Consider the following 17,555-nt stretch of genomic DNA (forward strand, 5'->3'; position numbering starts at 1 on the left):
AAACTCCTGAGTCTTGAGTAATGTGTTCCCGCCAATTCTCAGGTAATGAAGATTCAAAATTGATGGAACACTTTTATTTACAAATCACTCAGAGGTTACAGATTTTAAAAACAGAAGCGCCCCATTTTGTTCAGCATGATTGCCATTTTTCCTCATCTTCTTCATAGCTCTGAGACAGATTTAACCAAAAGCCACCTCCTGTAGCCTATTTTTGTTTTTTTACTTTTTAATAATGTTTTATTCTTTTAAAAATATTGTAATATACCCTGATATGAAAAAAGGAGACAGTCACTAGAGTCTTTCAAGCAAGTACAAGTAGAAAATACATTTGATGCTATTTCACTGTGTAGTAGGAAATAACACGTTTCCGTTACCCCATGATGAATCTAATGATAAAATCTAGATAGAGCCAGATCTATATTTTATTAATATTTTTATTGCTACGTGCTCCCAATACAACGAACAGCATCAGTAGTGTACACTTTGATAAAAAGAATTTTTAGCTTAGTAGAAAAGAAAGCTCAAAGGTCAGAAGTATAATGAATATGTACATCTTTTTGGAAACTGTGTCACCATCTGTATCTTCCCCTGTGGATGAGATGTATGCACACACAAGTAAACTAGAGAGATTTTATTCTATGGGAATTAAATAAAAGAGACTTAAGGCTCAGGGATTGTTTTACTATCTGGAATTCGACTAATTTGACTTTCAAAATTCTTGCACCAAGTAGCAGCAATTCTTTAGAGGTATAGAGTCAACATGTTAAGCTGTTAGTTTACAATGATTAAAATGTAAAAGTTCTTGCACATTCTATCCTTTGAGAGGTTACTATATCTACATTTTAGTTTGCATAATATCTTTAGACAGCTCAGGTACTGACCTCAAAATCGTTATGCTGATAACACTTATCTATCTCCTCTCATTTATGTGTAGTTCATAAAGCATTTATCTCTTTCAAAAATGTTTATAAATGTTTCTAATTCACAATTTCATTGAACAGCTAGCTGAGTCCATACAATTTAATGTTTCCTTGAAGGGGAACAAGTCATCAACATAATATCAACTACTAAAAATACAAGATGTTTGCCTAACATCAAATTTGTTCAGTTTTAGCTTTTGAGTTGGCTGCAGTAGTTTGCTTAATGGTCTTCTCTATGCACAGAACAAAGCATGCATCTCTAATTATGTCTCTCTAGTTTACCAAAATATGTAATTGATATTAGTGTAAATATTTAGTACATAAAAATACTATCAAGAAAAAAATCAACTTTTAATAAATATCTTCGGTTCTGAATTCTATATACAAGTACTTTACATCTATGCCCTGGAGAGAGCATTTCTGGCTTTGCTGTGAGTAAGGTGACCATTGATATAAATTATTAGCACAATATTGCAGTCAGATGCATTGTGGTTGTGAACATTTGAACATGAACCACTGGAAAATAAATATCTTAACCATCAACAAATGCATTCTTGAATGTGTCTTTAAAGCCCCACACCTCTACTATACTCAAATGGCAATTCTAGACTGATGATACTTTTCTCAGCTACCATCATACAAATAAGTTATCCCAAAACTTGTTTCTTTGTGATTATTACAGTACATTGAGTATAACTGTTTGTATCTGTCAACAATGGGAAAATTTAAAAAAAAAAAAAAAAAACACGCACACACAAAAACAAAGGACACCTCAATGGTGCCTACTGAGGTCTTGGTAAGAAGATTTCAGTTTTATCTCACATAGGTTCATTTACTATTCTTTGATCCCTGTGACCACAAGTGTCTTAAAACACCACTCCTTTAAATTATAAGTATAGAAGGCAATAGATAAGCTGAGATCTGTATATCTATAGCTTTTGTTTTTTTTTTCTTTTTCTATAATTTACATATCACGTTGTTGATTGATCAAAACCCTTTATATTGTCAGTAGCTGTAAGTAATTCTAACTTTTATCTTTTGTAATAATTCTGCTTTGAAAATCAACCTATGGAATGTCAAACAAGGCAATACTCAATGACAGGCACCTAGAACATCCAGAAATGTAATATAGTAAACAATCGTTTGAGAACACCTCTCTTAAAATAATACTGATTTCTGCAATATACAGTATTTACACAACAGCTTCAAATTTGCTCATACAATATTTCTAATATAGATAAATAGGAATACAAGTCTAAGAATTCTTTGCTTCATATCCAAAATTTCTTGTTAAAGTGTAAACCATTGGATCTCTTTTATTTTTGCTGTAATTTTTCTAAAACTTTAAAGTCAGCTGATATGCACAATTGGTTCCAGTCCCTTTTCTGCTTCAGAGAGTGACCAACACAAACTTAGCAACATATTTTTCTTCTGTAATAATCTTTGGTGCTTTCTTCCAATGAATTCTGGTAAATGAGTCAATGCAGAACAAAGAGGATGAAAGCAACTAGAAAGTGAGCCAGCACTTTCTGTTCTTCCATTTACAGATAAAATGGGCTGACGATCTATAGCGATTTCCACTTTAAACAAGCATATGCACCATGGGGAGAGGGAGGTTGTCCAGGTTTTCCTCTGGTTTCTAACCTTTTTGGTTCACTTTCTCATCTTCCTAAGTTGGATGATCTTGTCGGACGTCCACTGTCAATAATCTTTCCATCTTTCTTTGAGGTTCTTGCCTGAGAAGAAGCACCTATTGAATCACTGGCTGCAAGGTAGGAAGCAGCAGCCATTTGTGATGATGAATTGAGGTGGCCCCTCTTGGTTTGTGGGGAGGATAATATGGAGACCAGTCTCACAGTCTTACTTCCTGCTTGCTGAGCACTCCTCTGGGGTAAATTAGCACCATCAGGTTTACTGTTTGGCCTGAAAGCAGCATATGCATTTGGAGCTCCCACTGAAGAAATGCTACTCAAAGATTTCTTCTCTGCAGGAGTCTCTGAATGATAAGGAACCAAAGATGTAGGCATCACTAGAGATCGAGGGAGGTCACTAGGGTTAGAGATGGCATCATGAGTTTCAGCAGCTTCTAGGAGGTATGGTGGTGGCAGGGTGCTACTGCGCTTGCTACAGGACTCACAACATAACTTGTTATAACCTGGTATGGAGCAGTATCGTGCCAACACCTCCATCTGACAGAATATGGACTTGTCTCCCAAACATGGCTCATCTGCAAAAATCAAAAGAAAATAAACTAATACATGAATATAAACGTTAAAAAGGAGAGAAAATTTAAAAAATTTTTATGAATGTAAAAAGATTTAAGTGCAATCTGACACCAACGGGAGTAATCCACATGAGCTTTTGCATTAAAAATACGAACATTAGAATGAATTCACTAAAATAAGTAGCTCTTTATCTACAATGTCCTTGTGATGATCATCATTTTAATATTTCCACCAGAAGCCTTCAGACCACAGAGGGTGTTTTTTCTCCAAGTAGGAACATATATCTGACTTTAGAATGGGCAAAGAGAATTTATTTAACCTCGTGTTCAGATTTTTAGGATGCATGGAGGCATCTGTAATTTTATTTTATGGTATTTATGACTTTCTCAGAGGGTGCTCTCTAACATTGTTTAAAATGTGAAATCAAAATAAATACTAAGCACTCGTAAAAACAAAACAAATCTTAAAAAGGTATTCTCCAAAGAATAATCAAAATACCATCTTAATTTAAAAAAAATTATCCAGTTTGAATGCAGTAGTTTCATGTTTATCATTAAATATTCTCAGATTATTTGTTATTTGAATGCACAACTTTGGGTAAATTATGCTAGATTTCTTAGGAATAATTCATGGTTCTCACATTTAATTTTATTGAATTGACAGTTCTCTACGTTTAAAGGATACTAAATAACACTTGTAAAATGTAATTTCATTGAATTGATAACACTTTATGTTTAAAAAATAAAGTAATAACTCATAAAACACTTGATAACTGTTAAATACTTGATTTTGCCTGTGTACACGTTATTTTTATTACTTTAAATTTTTATTGATTCCAAGTTACAAGAATTGAGTATCAGATAATCCAAATATTAAGCTCATAAAAATGCTAATTTGTGCATAGGGGTATACCTTATGAAATAAAGACATATCCTATGTCTCTGCGATAACAGAACCAGTGCATAGAGTAGCATCCCTGCAGATGTGCAACATGGAAACCCTGATCCATGCCCTAATAATAAATGCAAAGAACTGTCAATTGTGGCATTTATGTAATAGAATCACTTAAAATTACAGTGTACTATTGGGTAATACTATATTGCTAAGAAAGAAACCTCTATATAACTTCCAAAAAATTGAAAAGTCCTTTTTCTAAAGTTTGAAAAAAGAAAAAAAGAGAGTGTCAGCTGGCAAGAGAGGACTAAAATTACCAACTTTGAGCTGTAACACTATGTCCACTTCCCAAATTGTGAAATGACTCCTATGTGCTTGACATGTGCAAATCTATTATACAGTATCATGTGTCTGAATACTTCATATAAGATAGTTCATCTAATTATGTTGTGAATGCCTGAGAAGTATGTTAATGGTTTCACCTTGAATATTAATTTCTCTTCATGTGTGAATTACTTTTTCTTAAAATCTATGTCTTAAAATAAGAAAATGTCTTCTTTCTATATGTGTCAGGCTCTAGGACTTAGGAGGAGAGGACTTTATTAGAGCTTGTCCTTTTTGCTCTGACTCCTTTTCCTTATGTCCCTTGTTCGGAGGCCCCAGTTGGAAGTATGACCTATTCTCCCTGAGTTAGAGAAAGGGTACAACACAAAGGTCTCCCATTTCTAAGTGTGAGCACTTTGGCATTGCAGAGTCCTGTTCATAACCTGGGTTTCATTAGGGCCAGAATGTACCTTTGTGTGGAGGGGCAAAAGGGAGAGAGATTCTGAGAAAAATATGAAAAAAGGAATACATTAACCTTATGGTAATTTGCCTACTGATAGATGGGAAGAGCTTATAGGCAAAAAAGGAGTACAATAAAAATATGGAGTCACATGAAAAAAATCAATCAGTTTTAAAAAAATTAAGGAAACTTTTCAGACTTCTCGCTCCACCTCCAAATCATTATAAGAGGTTCCGGAAAAGAGATTCACACATGGTCTCAAAAGGCCATTTGATTCTAATAGCAGTTTGAGATTAATAGCAGTTTGAAAAAAAAGTACTACTTATTTTACTTGAAATATGTTAGCAACATGCAACCTTTTAGAACTCTTAGGATTGGTGTTTGGGCCTCGATTTCAGAACAACAAAACAACTAAAAGGGACATGAAATCACTAACATTGTTAAGCTATCTTATTAGCTCTTTGGGTTACATTAAAAATAATTTCTTCTGGCTAAAGGAGGAGAATCAAGTAAATTCTTGCTGACCATTGGTCACATCTGTAGAAATACACAGCTATACCAGCTCTGAGATCAATAAAGCTTTCTCACAAAGTGGTAGCTTCTAAACAGGAATAACTACATAGGAATAAAGTATTATGGTGACAATATATGCTAAAACTTCTGAGTAAATTTTGTTTTTTTGGTTTTGGCTTGTACTTTGAGCTGTTGCATATATCAATATTTCCCAAAGTAAAATGATTAAATATATAAGTCCTATGTCTCCCTCTCATGGTACGATATGTTCTTGCTGTAATATATTTCAAATGAAAATTTATAATGAAATAATTTATAAGGGTTAAAGACTTAAAGCCTGAAATTTCTTCAAAAACTAAAACATTCGATAAGACAGTGCCTTGCCAATTTTCTTGACAAAAAGAAAGCACCATCCAGCAGATATCAATATTCAATCAATGTCTTTAATATTATACTTTAAGTTCTGGGGTACATGTGCAGAATGTGCAGATTTGATACATAGTTATACATGTGCCATGGTGGCTTACTGCATCCATCACCCTGTCATCTACATTAGTTATTTCTCCTAATGCTATCCCTCCCCTATCAACCCACACCTTGCTATCCATCCTGTAGCTCCCCATCCCCCGACAGGCCCCAGTGTGTGATGTTCCCCTCCCTGTATCCACGTGTCCTAATTATTAACACCCACTTATGAGTGAGAACATGTGGTGTTCTTGTGTCAGTTTGCTGAGAATGATGGTTTCCAGCTTCATCCATATCCCTGCAAAGGACACGAACTCATCCTTTTTGATGGCTGCATAGTATTCCATGGCTTATATGTGCCACATTTTCTTTATCTAGTCTATCACTGATGGGTATTTGGGTTGGTTCCAAGTCTTTATTATTATAAATATAGTGCTGCAATAAATATACATGTGCTTTTGTCTTTATAGTAGAATAATTTCTAATCCTCTGGGTATATACCCAGTAATGGGACTGCTGGGTCAAATGATACTTCTATTTCCAGACCCTTGAGGGGGTCTGTCTTCCATAATGGTTGACCTAATTTACACTCTCACCAACAGTGTAGAAGCATTCCTATTTCTCCACATCCTCTCCAGCAACTGTTGTCTGATTTTTTAATGATTGCTATTCTAACTGGCATCAGATGGTATCTCAGTGTGGTTTTGATTTGCATTTCTCTAATGACCAGTGATGATAAGCTTTTTTTTCATGTCTGTTGGCTGCATAAATGTCTTCTTTTGAGAAGTCTCTGTCCATTTCCTTTGCCCGATTTTTGATAGGGTTGTTTGCTTTTTTCTTGTAAATTTAAGTTTCTTGTAGAGGCTACATATTAGCCCTTTATGAGATGGAAAGATTGCAAAAATTTTTTACCATTCTGTTGGTTGATGGCTCACTCTAATGACAGCTTCTTTTTCTGTGCAGATGCTCTTAACTTTAATTAAATCCCATTAGTATATTTTGGCTTTGGTTGCCATTGCTTTTGGTGTTTTAGTCATGAAGCCCTTGCCTATGCCTATGTCCTGAATGGTATTGCCTTGGTTTTCTTCTTGGGTTTTTATGGTGTTAGGTGTTAGGTTTAAATCTTTAAATCCATCTGTAGTTAATTTTTGTATAAGGTGTAAGAAAGGGATCTAGTTTTAGCTTTCTGCATATGACTAGCCAGTTTTCCCAACACCATTTATTAAACAGGAAATCCTTTCCCCCATTGCTTGCTTTTGTCAGGTTTGTCAAAAATCAGATAGTTGTAGATGTGTGGCATTATTTCTGAGGCCTCTGTTCTTTCCCATTGGTCTATATCTCTGTTTTGGTACCAGTACCATGCTGTTTTGATTACTGTAGCCTTATAGTATAGTTTAAAGTCAGGTAGCGTGATGCCTCCAGATTGATTTTTTTTTCCTTAGGATTATCTTGGATATGCAGGCTGCTTTTTGGTTCCATATGAAGTTTAAGGTGTTTTTTTTTTTTCCAATTCTGTGAAGAAAGTCAATGGTAGCTTGATGGGGATAGCACTGAATCTATAATTACTTTGGGCAGTATATGGCCACTTTTCATGATACTGTTTCTTCCTAACCATGAGCATGGAATGTTTTTCTATCTGTGTTCTCTCTTATTTCCTTAAGCAGTGGTTAAAAGGTCCTTCACATGCCTTGTAAGTTGTATTCCTAGGTATTTTATTCTCTTTGTAGCAGCTGTGAATGGGAGTTTACTCATGATTTGACGCTCTGTCCATGACTGGGGTATAGGAATACTTGTGAGTTTTTCACATTGATTTTGTATCCTGAGACTTTGCTGAAGTTGCTTATTACCTTAAGGAGATTTTGGACTGATATGATAGGTCTTCTTAATATACAATCATGTCGTCTGCAAATAGAGGCAGTTTGACTTCTCTTTTCATAACTGAATATCCTTTATTTCTTTTTCTTGCCTGATTGCCCTGGCTAGAACTTCAAGTAGTATGTTGAATAGGAGTGGTGAGAGAGGGCATCCTTGTCTTTTGCCAGTTTTCAAAGGGAACGCTTCCAGTTTTTGCCCATTCAGTATGATATTGGCTGTGGGTTTGTCATAAACAGCTCTTATTAAGATATGTTTCACTGATACCTAGTTTATTGGGAGTTTTTAGCATCAAGGGCTGTTGAATTTTGTTGAAGGCCTTCTCTGTATCCATGGAGATAATCATGTGGTTTTCGTCTTTGGTTCTGTTTATATGATGATGGGTTATGTTTATTGGTTTGTGTATGTTGAATCAACATTGCATGCCAGGGATTAAGCCAACTTGATCATGATGGAGAAGTTTTTTGATGTGCTCTTGGATTCAGTTTGCCAGTATTTTATTGCGGATTTTTGCATCAATGTTCATCATGGATATTGGCCTGAAATTTTCCTTTTTTGTTGTGTCTCTGCCAGGTTTTGGTATCAAGATGATGTTGGTCTCATAAAATGAGTTAGGGAGGACTCTCACTTTTTGTATTGTTTGTAACAGTTTCAGAAGGAATGAGAGCAGTTCCACTTTGTACCTCTGGTAGAACTCAGCTATGAAACTGTCTGGTCCTGGACTTTTTTTGGTTGGTAGGCTATTCATTGCTGGCTCAATTTCAGACCTTCTTACTGGTCTATTCAAGGATTCAGCTTCTAACTGGTTTAGTCTTGTGAGGGTGTAAATGTCCAGGAATTTATTCATTTCTTCTAGATTTACTGGTTTACTTGAATAGAGATGTTTGTAGTATTCTCTGATGGTAGTTTGTATTTCTTTGGGATCAGTGGTGATACCCCCTTTATCATTTTTTATTGCATATATTTGATTCTTCTCTCTTTTCTTCTCTATTAGTCTGGATAGTGGTCTATTTTGTTGATCTTTTTAAAAACCAGCTCCTGGATTCACTGATTTTTTTTGAAGGGTTTTTTGAGTCTTTATCTCCTTCAGTTCTGCTCTGATCTTAGTTATTTCTGGTCTTCTGCTGGCTTTTGAATTTGTTTGATCTTGCTCTTCTAGTTTTTTTAACTGTGACTTTAGGATTTTGATTTTAGATCTTTCCTTGTTTCTCTTGTGGGCATTTAGTGCTGTAAATTTCCCTCTACACATTGCTTTAAATGTGTCCCAGAGATTCTGGTACATTGTGTCTTTGTTCTCACTGGTTTCAAAGAACATCTTTATTTCTGCCTTCATTTCATTATTTATCCAGTAGTCATTCAGGAGCAGGTTGTTCAGTTTCCATATAGTTGTGTGGTGAGTTTCTATCTATCTATCTATCTATCTATCTATATCTATATATCTATATATATATAAAATGTATAATTTTTTAAACTTCTGGAGTACATGTGCAGAACATGCAGGATTACTGCATAGGTACATACATGGCAATGTGGTTTGCTGCCTCCATCCCCCATCACCTATATCTGGCATCTTAATCCTGAGTTCTAATTTGATTGCACTGTGGTCTGACTGTTATAATTTCCATTCTTTTGCATTTGCTGAGGAGTGTTTTACTTCCAATTATGTGGTCAATTTTAGAATAAGTGTGATGCAGTGGTGAGAAGAATGTATATTCTGTGAATTTGTGGTGGAGAGTTTTGTAAATGTCTATTAGGTCCACTTGATCTAGATCTGAGTTCAAATCCTGGATATACCTGTTAATTTTCTGTCTTGCTGATCTGTCTAATATTGACAGTGGAGTGTTAAAGTCTCCCACTATTATTGTGTGGGGGTCTAAGTCTCTTTGCAGGTCATTAAGAACTTGCTTTATGTATCTGGGCACTCCTGTATTGGGTGCATATATATTTAGGATAGTTAGCTCTTCTTGTTGCATTGATCCCTTTGCCATTATGTAATGCCCTTCTTTGTTTCTTTTGATCTTTGTTGTTTTAAAGTCTGTTTTATCAGAGACTAGGATTGTGACCCCTGCTTTTTCTTTTTTTTTTTTTTTTTTCCCTCTCCACTTGCTTGGTAAATCTTTCTCCATTCCTTTATTTTGAGCTTATGTGTGTCTTTGTGCATGAGATGGGTCTCCTCAATACAGCAGACCAGTGGGTCTTGACCCTTTATCCAATTTGCCAGTCTGTCTTTTGATTGGGACATTTAGCCCATTGACATTTAAGGTTAATAATTGTTATGTGTGAATTTGATCCTGCCATTTTGATGCCTGCTGGTTGTTTTCCCCATTCGTTGATGCAGTTTCCTCATACTGTCGATGGTTTTTACAACTGGGTATGTTTTTGCAGTGGCTGGTACTGGTTGTTCTTTTCTATGTTTAGCACTTCCTTCAGGAGCTCATGTAAGGCAGTCTTGGTGGTGATAAAATCTCTCAGCAGTTGCTTGTCTGTAAAGGATTTTATTTATCCTTCGCTTATGAAGCTTAGTTTGGCTGGAAATGAAATTCTGGGTTGAAAATTCTTTTAGGATGTTGAATATTGGCCCCCACACTTTTCTAGCTTGTATGGTTTCTGCCAAGAGATCCACTGTGAGTCTGATGGACTTCCCTTTGTGGGTAATCTAACCTTCCTCTCTGGCTGCCCTTAGCATTTTTTCCTTCATTTCAACCCGGGTGAATCTGATAATTATGTATTGGGTTGCTCTTCTCAAGTAGGATCCTGAATTTGAATATTGCCCTCTCTTACTATGTTGGGGAAGTTCTCCTGAATAATATCTTGAAGAGTGTTTTCCAATTTGTTTTCATTCTTTTCATCACTTTCAGGTATACTGATTGAATGTACATTTGGTCTTTTCACAGAATCCCTTATTTCTTGGATTCTTTGTTCATTTCATTTTACTCTTTTTTTCTCTAATCTTGCCTTTTCACTTTATTTCATTGAGCTGATCTTAAATCTCTGATATCCTTTCTTCTGCTTGATTGATTTGGCTATTGATACTTGTATATTCTTCATGAACTTCTTGTGCTGTGTTTTTCAGCTCCATCAAGTGATTTATTTTCTTCTCTGTACTGGTTATTCTAGTTAGCATTTTGTCTAACATTTCTTCAAGGTTCTTAGCTTCTTTGCAATGGTTAGAACATGCTCCTTTAGCCTGGAGATGTTTGTTATCACCCACCTTCTGAAGCCTGCTTCTGTCAATTCGTCAAACTCATTTTCCATCCAGTTTTCTTCCCTTGCTGGTAAGGAGTTGTGATTCCCTGGAGAAGAAGAGACATTCTGCTTCTTGGAGACTTCAGCCTTTTTGTGCTGGTTTCTTCTCATCTTCATGGACTTACTTACCTTTGTTCTTTGAAGTTGGTGACATTTGGATGGGATCTTTGAGTGGACGTCCTTTTTGTTGAGGGTGTTGGAGGCCAAGGAAAAGCAACTTCTTTAGTCTTGAGTCTTCTAATGTGTCAAAATAATGTCCAAAGTTGTCACGGGCATGGATTTAGCAGAATTGCATTTAAAAGGAAGGTTGTGATGGAGTAGGGTGGGTGAGCTAGGAAAAGAAGGGAGGAGGAGAAAATATAAAGGAAGAGAGAGTAAGACAAACAGATGAGGGTGGTGAGAGAGTGACTTGGGGAGAGAAAATGAGATCAGAGGAGCTAGAAAGAGAAACAAGGAGAAAGAGACAGACACAAGGAGTAAAAGATGGAGGAGTCGAGAGACAAAGTGGCTGGAAGAAGGAGAGGAAGAAGGTGGGTGCTATGCTCTGAATGTGTGTCCCCAAAATTCCTGTGTTGAAAACTAATCCTCAAGGGGGTGGTACTAGCAGGGTGGGGTCTTTGGGAGGTGACTAGTCCTTAAGGGTGGAGCTCTTGTGAATGGAATTCGTGCCTTATAAAAAAGGATCAAGGGAGCCCTCTGGCACCTTTTTACCACATGCAGACAGAACAGCAAGGCACCATCTAAGAAGCCTTCACCAGACACTAAATCTGCTAATGCCTTGATCTTGGACTTCCAGACTTTGGATCTCTGAGTAATAAAACTTTTTTTGTTTGTTTTTATAAATTAACCAGCCTCAAGTATTTTGTTACAACAGTTAGACTAAGGCAATGGAGGAGACAAGAGACAGGGAGAGAGAGAAAGGTGGGAGAGATGGAGAGACAGAGACAGACACAGAGTTGGAGAGACAGGGAGAGGAAGGGGAGGATAAAGAAAGAGAAAGGGAGATGGTAGAGGGGAGGACACTGAGAAGGAGAAAACAGGGAGGGGAGACAGACACATGGAATAAAGAAGAGAGAGCCAGGAAGATGCAGGAGGAGAGAGAGATGAGAGGGAAAAAGAATGACGGGAGGTACAGCCAGGGAGACTAGGAGAAGGAGAGGGAAGGAGAGCAAGAAGGAAGAGTAAGGCCTAGAAAGCATGTGTGACTGACATACAGAAAGTGAGCCACATCCAGGCAGCAGGTGCAGCTCATCAGAGACACAGCAAGACAGACACCAAAAATAGAGACAAAGGAGAGCAAATGGAGACACAGATGAGCGAGTATAAGACAGAGACAGATGTGGATAGAGAGCTACAGAAATGGAGGCAGAAGAAGACAGTGATAGAGACAGAAACCATCCAATATGTTTCGCTTGTTTTATCCATTTATTTATTTATTTGAGATGGAGTCTCACTGCCACCCAGGCTGGAGTGCAGTGGTGCAATCTTGGCTCACTGCAACCTCCACCTCCTGGGTTCAAGCGATTCTCCTTCTTCTGCCTCCCAAGTAGCTGAAATTACTGGCATGTGCCACCATGCCTGGCAAATTTTTGTATTTTTAGTAGAGATGGGGTTTCACCATGTTGTTCAGGCTGGTCCCAAATTCCTGGTCTTAGGTGATCCACCCACCTTGGCCTCCCATAGTGCTGGGATTACAGGCATGAGTCACCATGCGTGGCCCCATTTTGCTGTTTATAGCAAATTGACTACATATAGAAAATATACTCTGCTTTTGCCATACAGCAAATTGGCAGGTCAGGCAAATGCTGAATTTTATCCTATGTGCAAGGTGTCTATTTGAAGTTACTCTAGGGAAAGACAGTTATTGGAAATGGATTTAGAGTTGAATGACATTACCGGCACATCAAAATTGAATAATTTTAGTAAAATATTTCAAAACCTTCTGCAATATTATGCCATTTAACAAAGATGTAGTGTTATAACAAGGAAAAATTAAGTAGTTCCTATTAGCAACACAAATTGATAGAAGCTACATAAACCTGGGAAAGCCCTCACTCCAATGTCGCCAGCCAGAAGTGGCAGGGCTGTAGCAGTCATGATAATTAAAAAGTGTAGGACATTGCCTCAAATGCTGATCTTAAAGAACTGAATTGGGCTAATATTTCACAGGTGTTTTCCTTTGGTTATTTATCAGTAAACAAATATAAATTCTGTAACTTCTCTTGAAAGGAAATTCTGCTTTTTGAGGTTTAAAAACATTATGAGAGCAATGAAGTCAATTGGTGTCATACCTACCGTTACAAGGAGGCAGTTGACAGGCTCTGACTGACTCCGGCTTTTCACCATCACAAGGGTCCCCAGCCCTGCAGAGGACCTGCCTCACCTCCGTTCCTTCACCGCAGGTCACTGAACACTGCAGAGACAAAGGCTGTGGTTACAGACATTTATTCCACCAAGACCATGCAGATACACACACAGACACACAGATCTGGAGTTCCTTCTCTACTAAGTGATGTGGCACAATGGTTTTGAAGACAGATACTACTGAGTTTATATTCTGACTCCATTATTTACTGGCCTGGGCACATTGTTTTTTCTATATGAGACTCATCTTCTTTATCTGGTGGAAAGCTGGGATAATAATACCTGCCTTATAAGATTGTTTTAGGACTAAATGAAGGCAAAGGAAACAATGTATATATAGCAAAATGCCTAGTAAGCATTCCATATGAAAGAAGCCATGATTAGTAACAACGTTAAAATCTTCTGTAGTTTCTAAAAACAATGTTGATGATGTCTGTTCTCCCACCCAATCATGGTACTGAGAGTCCCCACTCCTTTTTCCTTTTTTGGAGACAGAGTCTCACTCTGTTGCCCAGGCTAGAATGCAGTGGCATGATCTCTGCACACTGCACCCTCTGCCTCCCAGGTTCAAGCAATTCCCTAGCCTCAGCCTCCTGAATAGTTAGGACTACAGGTACCCACCATCATGCCCAGCTAGTTTTTTGTATTTTAGTAGAGACGGGGTTTCACCATGTTGGCTATGAATGATCTCAATCTCCTGATCTCATGATCCACCTGCCTTGGCCTCCCTAAGTGCTGTGACTACAGGTGTGTGCCACCACACCCGGCCTCCTCCTTCTTTCTTACAGATGGCAAAATACTCTATGCTCTTAATTCATTGCTCAAATGAAAATTTGCTACTCTAAAACTAAGCTCAGAAACTTCCATGCAATGGTCCTAGGAAGTTTCTGTGGAGGAGGGACTTCTACTGAGACTGATAATGAGTTATCATTATAGTCCGATGTGGGTGACCTGCACTTGTGCTGTGGTTTGAATGTCCCCTCCAAAACTCATGTTGAAATTTAACTGCCATTGTAACAATGTTGAGCAGGACCGTTAAGAGGTGAGACCTTTCAGAGGTGATGTATGGGCATGGGTTAATGCTATTATCTTGGGAATGGGTTAGTTATTGCAGAAATTGGCTCCTGGTAGAAGGATCTTCTGTGTCTCTCTTGCATGCCTCCTTGCCATGTAATACCTTCTGCTAGAGGACCCCCATCTCCAAGTGCCAATGCCACACTCTTGGACTTTGCATCCTCCAGAACCATAAGCCAAATAAGCCTTTGTTCTTGATGAATTACCCAACCTGTGGTATTCTGTTAAAGCAGCTTGTCTCTTCCTTTCTGGGCCTACTCTCCACTTCCTCATTAGTTCTCTGCTTTTTGATGCCCTTTCCTCCTATAAACTCTTCTCCTATGACCACAAGATTTCTTATTTTGAGTCTTTAGAAATACCTAAGACAGGTGGTAATAGCTGACAATGCAACATTGAGTCTGCCAATTAACAAACATCATCTGGACAGGTATGCTGAGCACTAGCTGAGTACTGAGGAAAGAAGGCATACCATTTTTGAGAAATGTGTGTACTAGTGGCAAATATAGATTCATAGATTCAAAGATCAGAGTTATAATACTCTGTCATGAACAGCATGATAAAGTGAAGTTTTACTGCCTTTCAGATGTAGAGGAGGAACTGCCAGGAAAGGTACCACCTGCAAGGTGGTCATTTGGACTACGGAGATGAGCTTTGGTCAAGAAGGAGAGATTATTAGATAGGAGGACAGGGAGTCTGAGTCAGCTGAAAGGTAGGAAGCTCAAACAAGCATGGTCTGGAAGAGTGAAAAGTTTACTCGAACTGAGACAAAGAGTTAGAATGAAGAAAGAATAAGAGGAGATAGTGCAGTGCCAAGTGGGGCTGGGCCCTGCCTTCTGTATCAGAGGTTTGGAATTTATCCTGAGGGAATAGAGAAGTCAACAAAAACATGAGACAAAAGAACAATCATCTTTCAGACTTCTCCATGTTACAAAACACATAAACATGGTTTGCCCCCTACCAACTAAACATAAGTACACAAACTATTTTAAAGCATTAATTTTTCCTAACACCTGCAGTTAATTACAAAATATGCAGTAGTTTCTCAGTTCATATGAAGCCTAACTGATGTTTAAGCCAAACTAAAATATCTACACGTGCTTACACACACATGCACAGAATTCACACACCTACCTCACTCCAGGGTCCTGTTTTCCACTGGGCCGGGCAGGGCACTCTGTTACAGGGCCGGCGGCTCTCAGGGCGGTCACCCACGCAGTACTTGCTGTGCACAGAGCGGTTGGTGCCATCGTGGAGTGGCTGAAGGCAGCGCACGGTGCGAAGCTGATAGCCAGAACTTCCACAGGTTTTGGTGCAGTGTTCCCACTCTTCTGCTACCCAGCTGTGGGTGCGGGGGGTTCATATTGAAATTACCACTGGGATGTATAGGGTACACATGCCCGCATGGCAAAGCCTAGACTTTTCTGCTCTCTGAATAACCTGCAACCTAGTGGGGCACATTGCAGTTCAGGAAGTGGTTTCAGAAAGACGGATATAATGGATAACTTTTTAACAATAGTAGCCTGAAGCTAAATTTGTAATGCTCTACTATTTTTTCTGCCTCTCAGTGACTCTGAAACCTCCTCCTTTCCTAAAGGAGGATCTACAGAGGGTTTCTGAAACTCATCTTAAAGTTTTCCTGTTAGATTTAGGCACGAAGGCAATTTTCAAGGATAGCAACAACTGTAGAAATAAAACAGTCATATCAGTTAAAATATTTAAACACGAGTGAACTCTATAGAGCTCATAAAAATTTGCCCTCTTCCAACCCAGAAGACATGAGGTTTATCCTCTGCAGAACATGACAAGAGGTAAGGGTGGTGTGGATCAGAGCTGGGTAAAACCTGTTCACATGAATGCTCCTGATAGAAATATTTCCAGAAGCATTTTCTAAAATATTTACCAGGGGACATTCCCAAATTCTAGTGTCAATGTCAGTGTCCCAAGCACTCTACAAATCAGCTGCGGATACAGCAGTACACACAGTTCTCCATTACACATGGTTACCAAGCCCCAAAGGGCTGCCACCATTGACTCCATCTGGTTATGCAATCTGTCTGTATATAATTCAGGCTAAAATTAACTTTGCCTTCCAAAGTTACTTTCCCTCTGCAATTTTTTTTCTTTCCATATATGTGAGGCACCAAAATATAACCATGCTAAAACCTTGGCAGTCTTTGGTATTCACAGTTTAAGCCTGCTTTAGCTTGTCCAACTGGCAGTAAAATGTATCATGGCAACTGGACTGAGGAATTTTGTTCAATTTTGAAGACCTCGGTGATGATTCTCTTTTGAAGACAAATACTATACTTCACAGATATAGGTACTTCTGATTACCTTCATTCCCTCTTAAGATCCAAGAATGAAAGTAAATGACAAAAAAATTTGAAATCTAGAAAGGCAAAGAAATTTGAGAGGAAGTCACAACAACATAATTTTGGAAGCTAGAAAACAGATGGTCATATGGCAGCGAACTCAGCAGACCTAAGAAGAAAGAAGTCCAACTCAGCAGTACAAGGTGAAGAGCAAACAGACTTGCACTGCAGAACTTTAGAAATATTGAGGGATTAGAGACCCCAGATACAGTGTGAGCTGTGAAAACAAGGGTGAAGCCAGGATTGAAAGCAGGAGAACTAATGAAAAGTCTGTTTGGAAGCAGTTAGACCTCCTGATTCTTATCCATACAGGGCGACTCACCCTCCTCCAACGCAGAAGAAGACATGAGGTTTATCCTCTGTAGAAAGTGAACCAGACTTAACTGGATATAATAGGCATGATCAAGAGAGAAGGAGACCATGGTGAAAACAGAAGATTATGTAAAAATCCATCTGTGAGATGGTGAGACCGCTTTAGACACCTATACACATAACATTTCTAGAACAGCACTTAAAATGGCTTACACTCCCTCGGCAAGAAATTGATTCTGCTCTATGGAATCTATTTTATAAGAAAAGGCCTAAATATACAACTAATTGAGGGCCTTAAAACGGCTGAGTTGGATCACCCCATAGTTCAGCTCACCAGGTACAACTGCAGAGCAAACTTCTAATCAGCCTTCTAAACACGGCATTTTTATACATGTATGAACATTCCAGGATCACCACACAGAAATCCTCTAATGTCAGTGATAGAGGTGGGGTGGGTGTATGTAGAGAAATTGAAGAAAATTACTCAAAAGAAATAATTTAGAAACAGGAGATG

The 17,555-nt window shown here is 38.1% G+C and overlaps 1 protein-coding gene across 3 annotated transcripts in view; it reads right to left on the reverse strand.

The window, feature by feature from the left end:
* Nucleotides 1–208: 208 nt before the first annotated feature.
* The window catches only part of ADAMTS3 (ADAM metallopeptidase with thrombospondin type 1 motif 3), a 287,864-nt gene continuing 270,517 nt past the window's right edge, over nt 209–17,555 (reverse strand). For all 3 annotated transcript variants that reach the window (XM_032260967.1, XM_032260968.1, XM_032260966.1), the window contains 3 exons: nt 15,489–15,696; nt 13,215–13,332; nt 209–3,147 (listed from right to left, as the gene is read on the reverse strand). In XM_032260967.1, the coding sequence (XP_032116858.1) occupies nt 2,582–3,147; nt 13,215–13,332; nt 15,489–15,696 (892 nt within the window). In that variant the 3' untranslated portion in view covers nt 209–2,581. The remainder of the gene's footprint in view (nt 3,148–13,214; nt 13,333–15,488; nt 15,697–17,555) is intronic.

This window comes from Sapajus apella, unplaced genomic scaffold (genome assembly GCF_009761245.1).
Source record: "Sapajus apella isolate SASKATOON/1434 unplaced genomic scaffold, GSC_monkey_1.0 scaffold121, whole genome shotgun sequence".
Classification (NCBI taxonomy): Eukaryota; Metazoa; Chordata; class Mammalia; order Primates; family Cebidae; genus Sapajus; species Sapajus apella.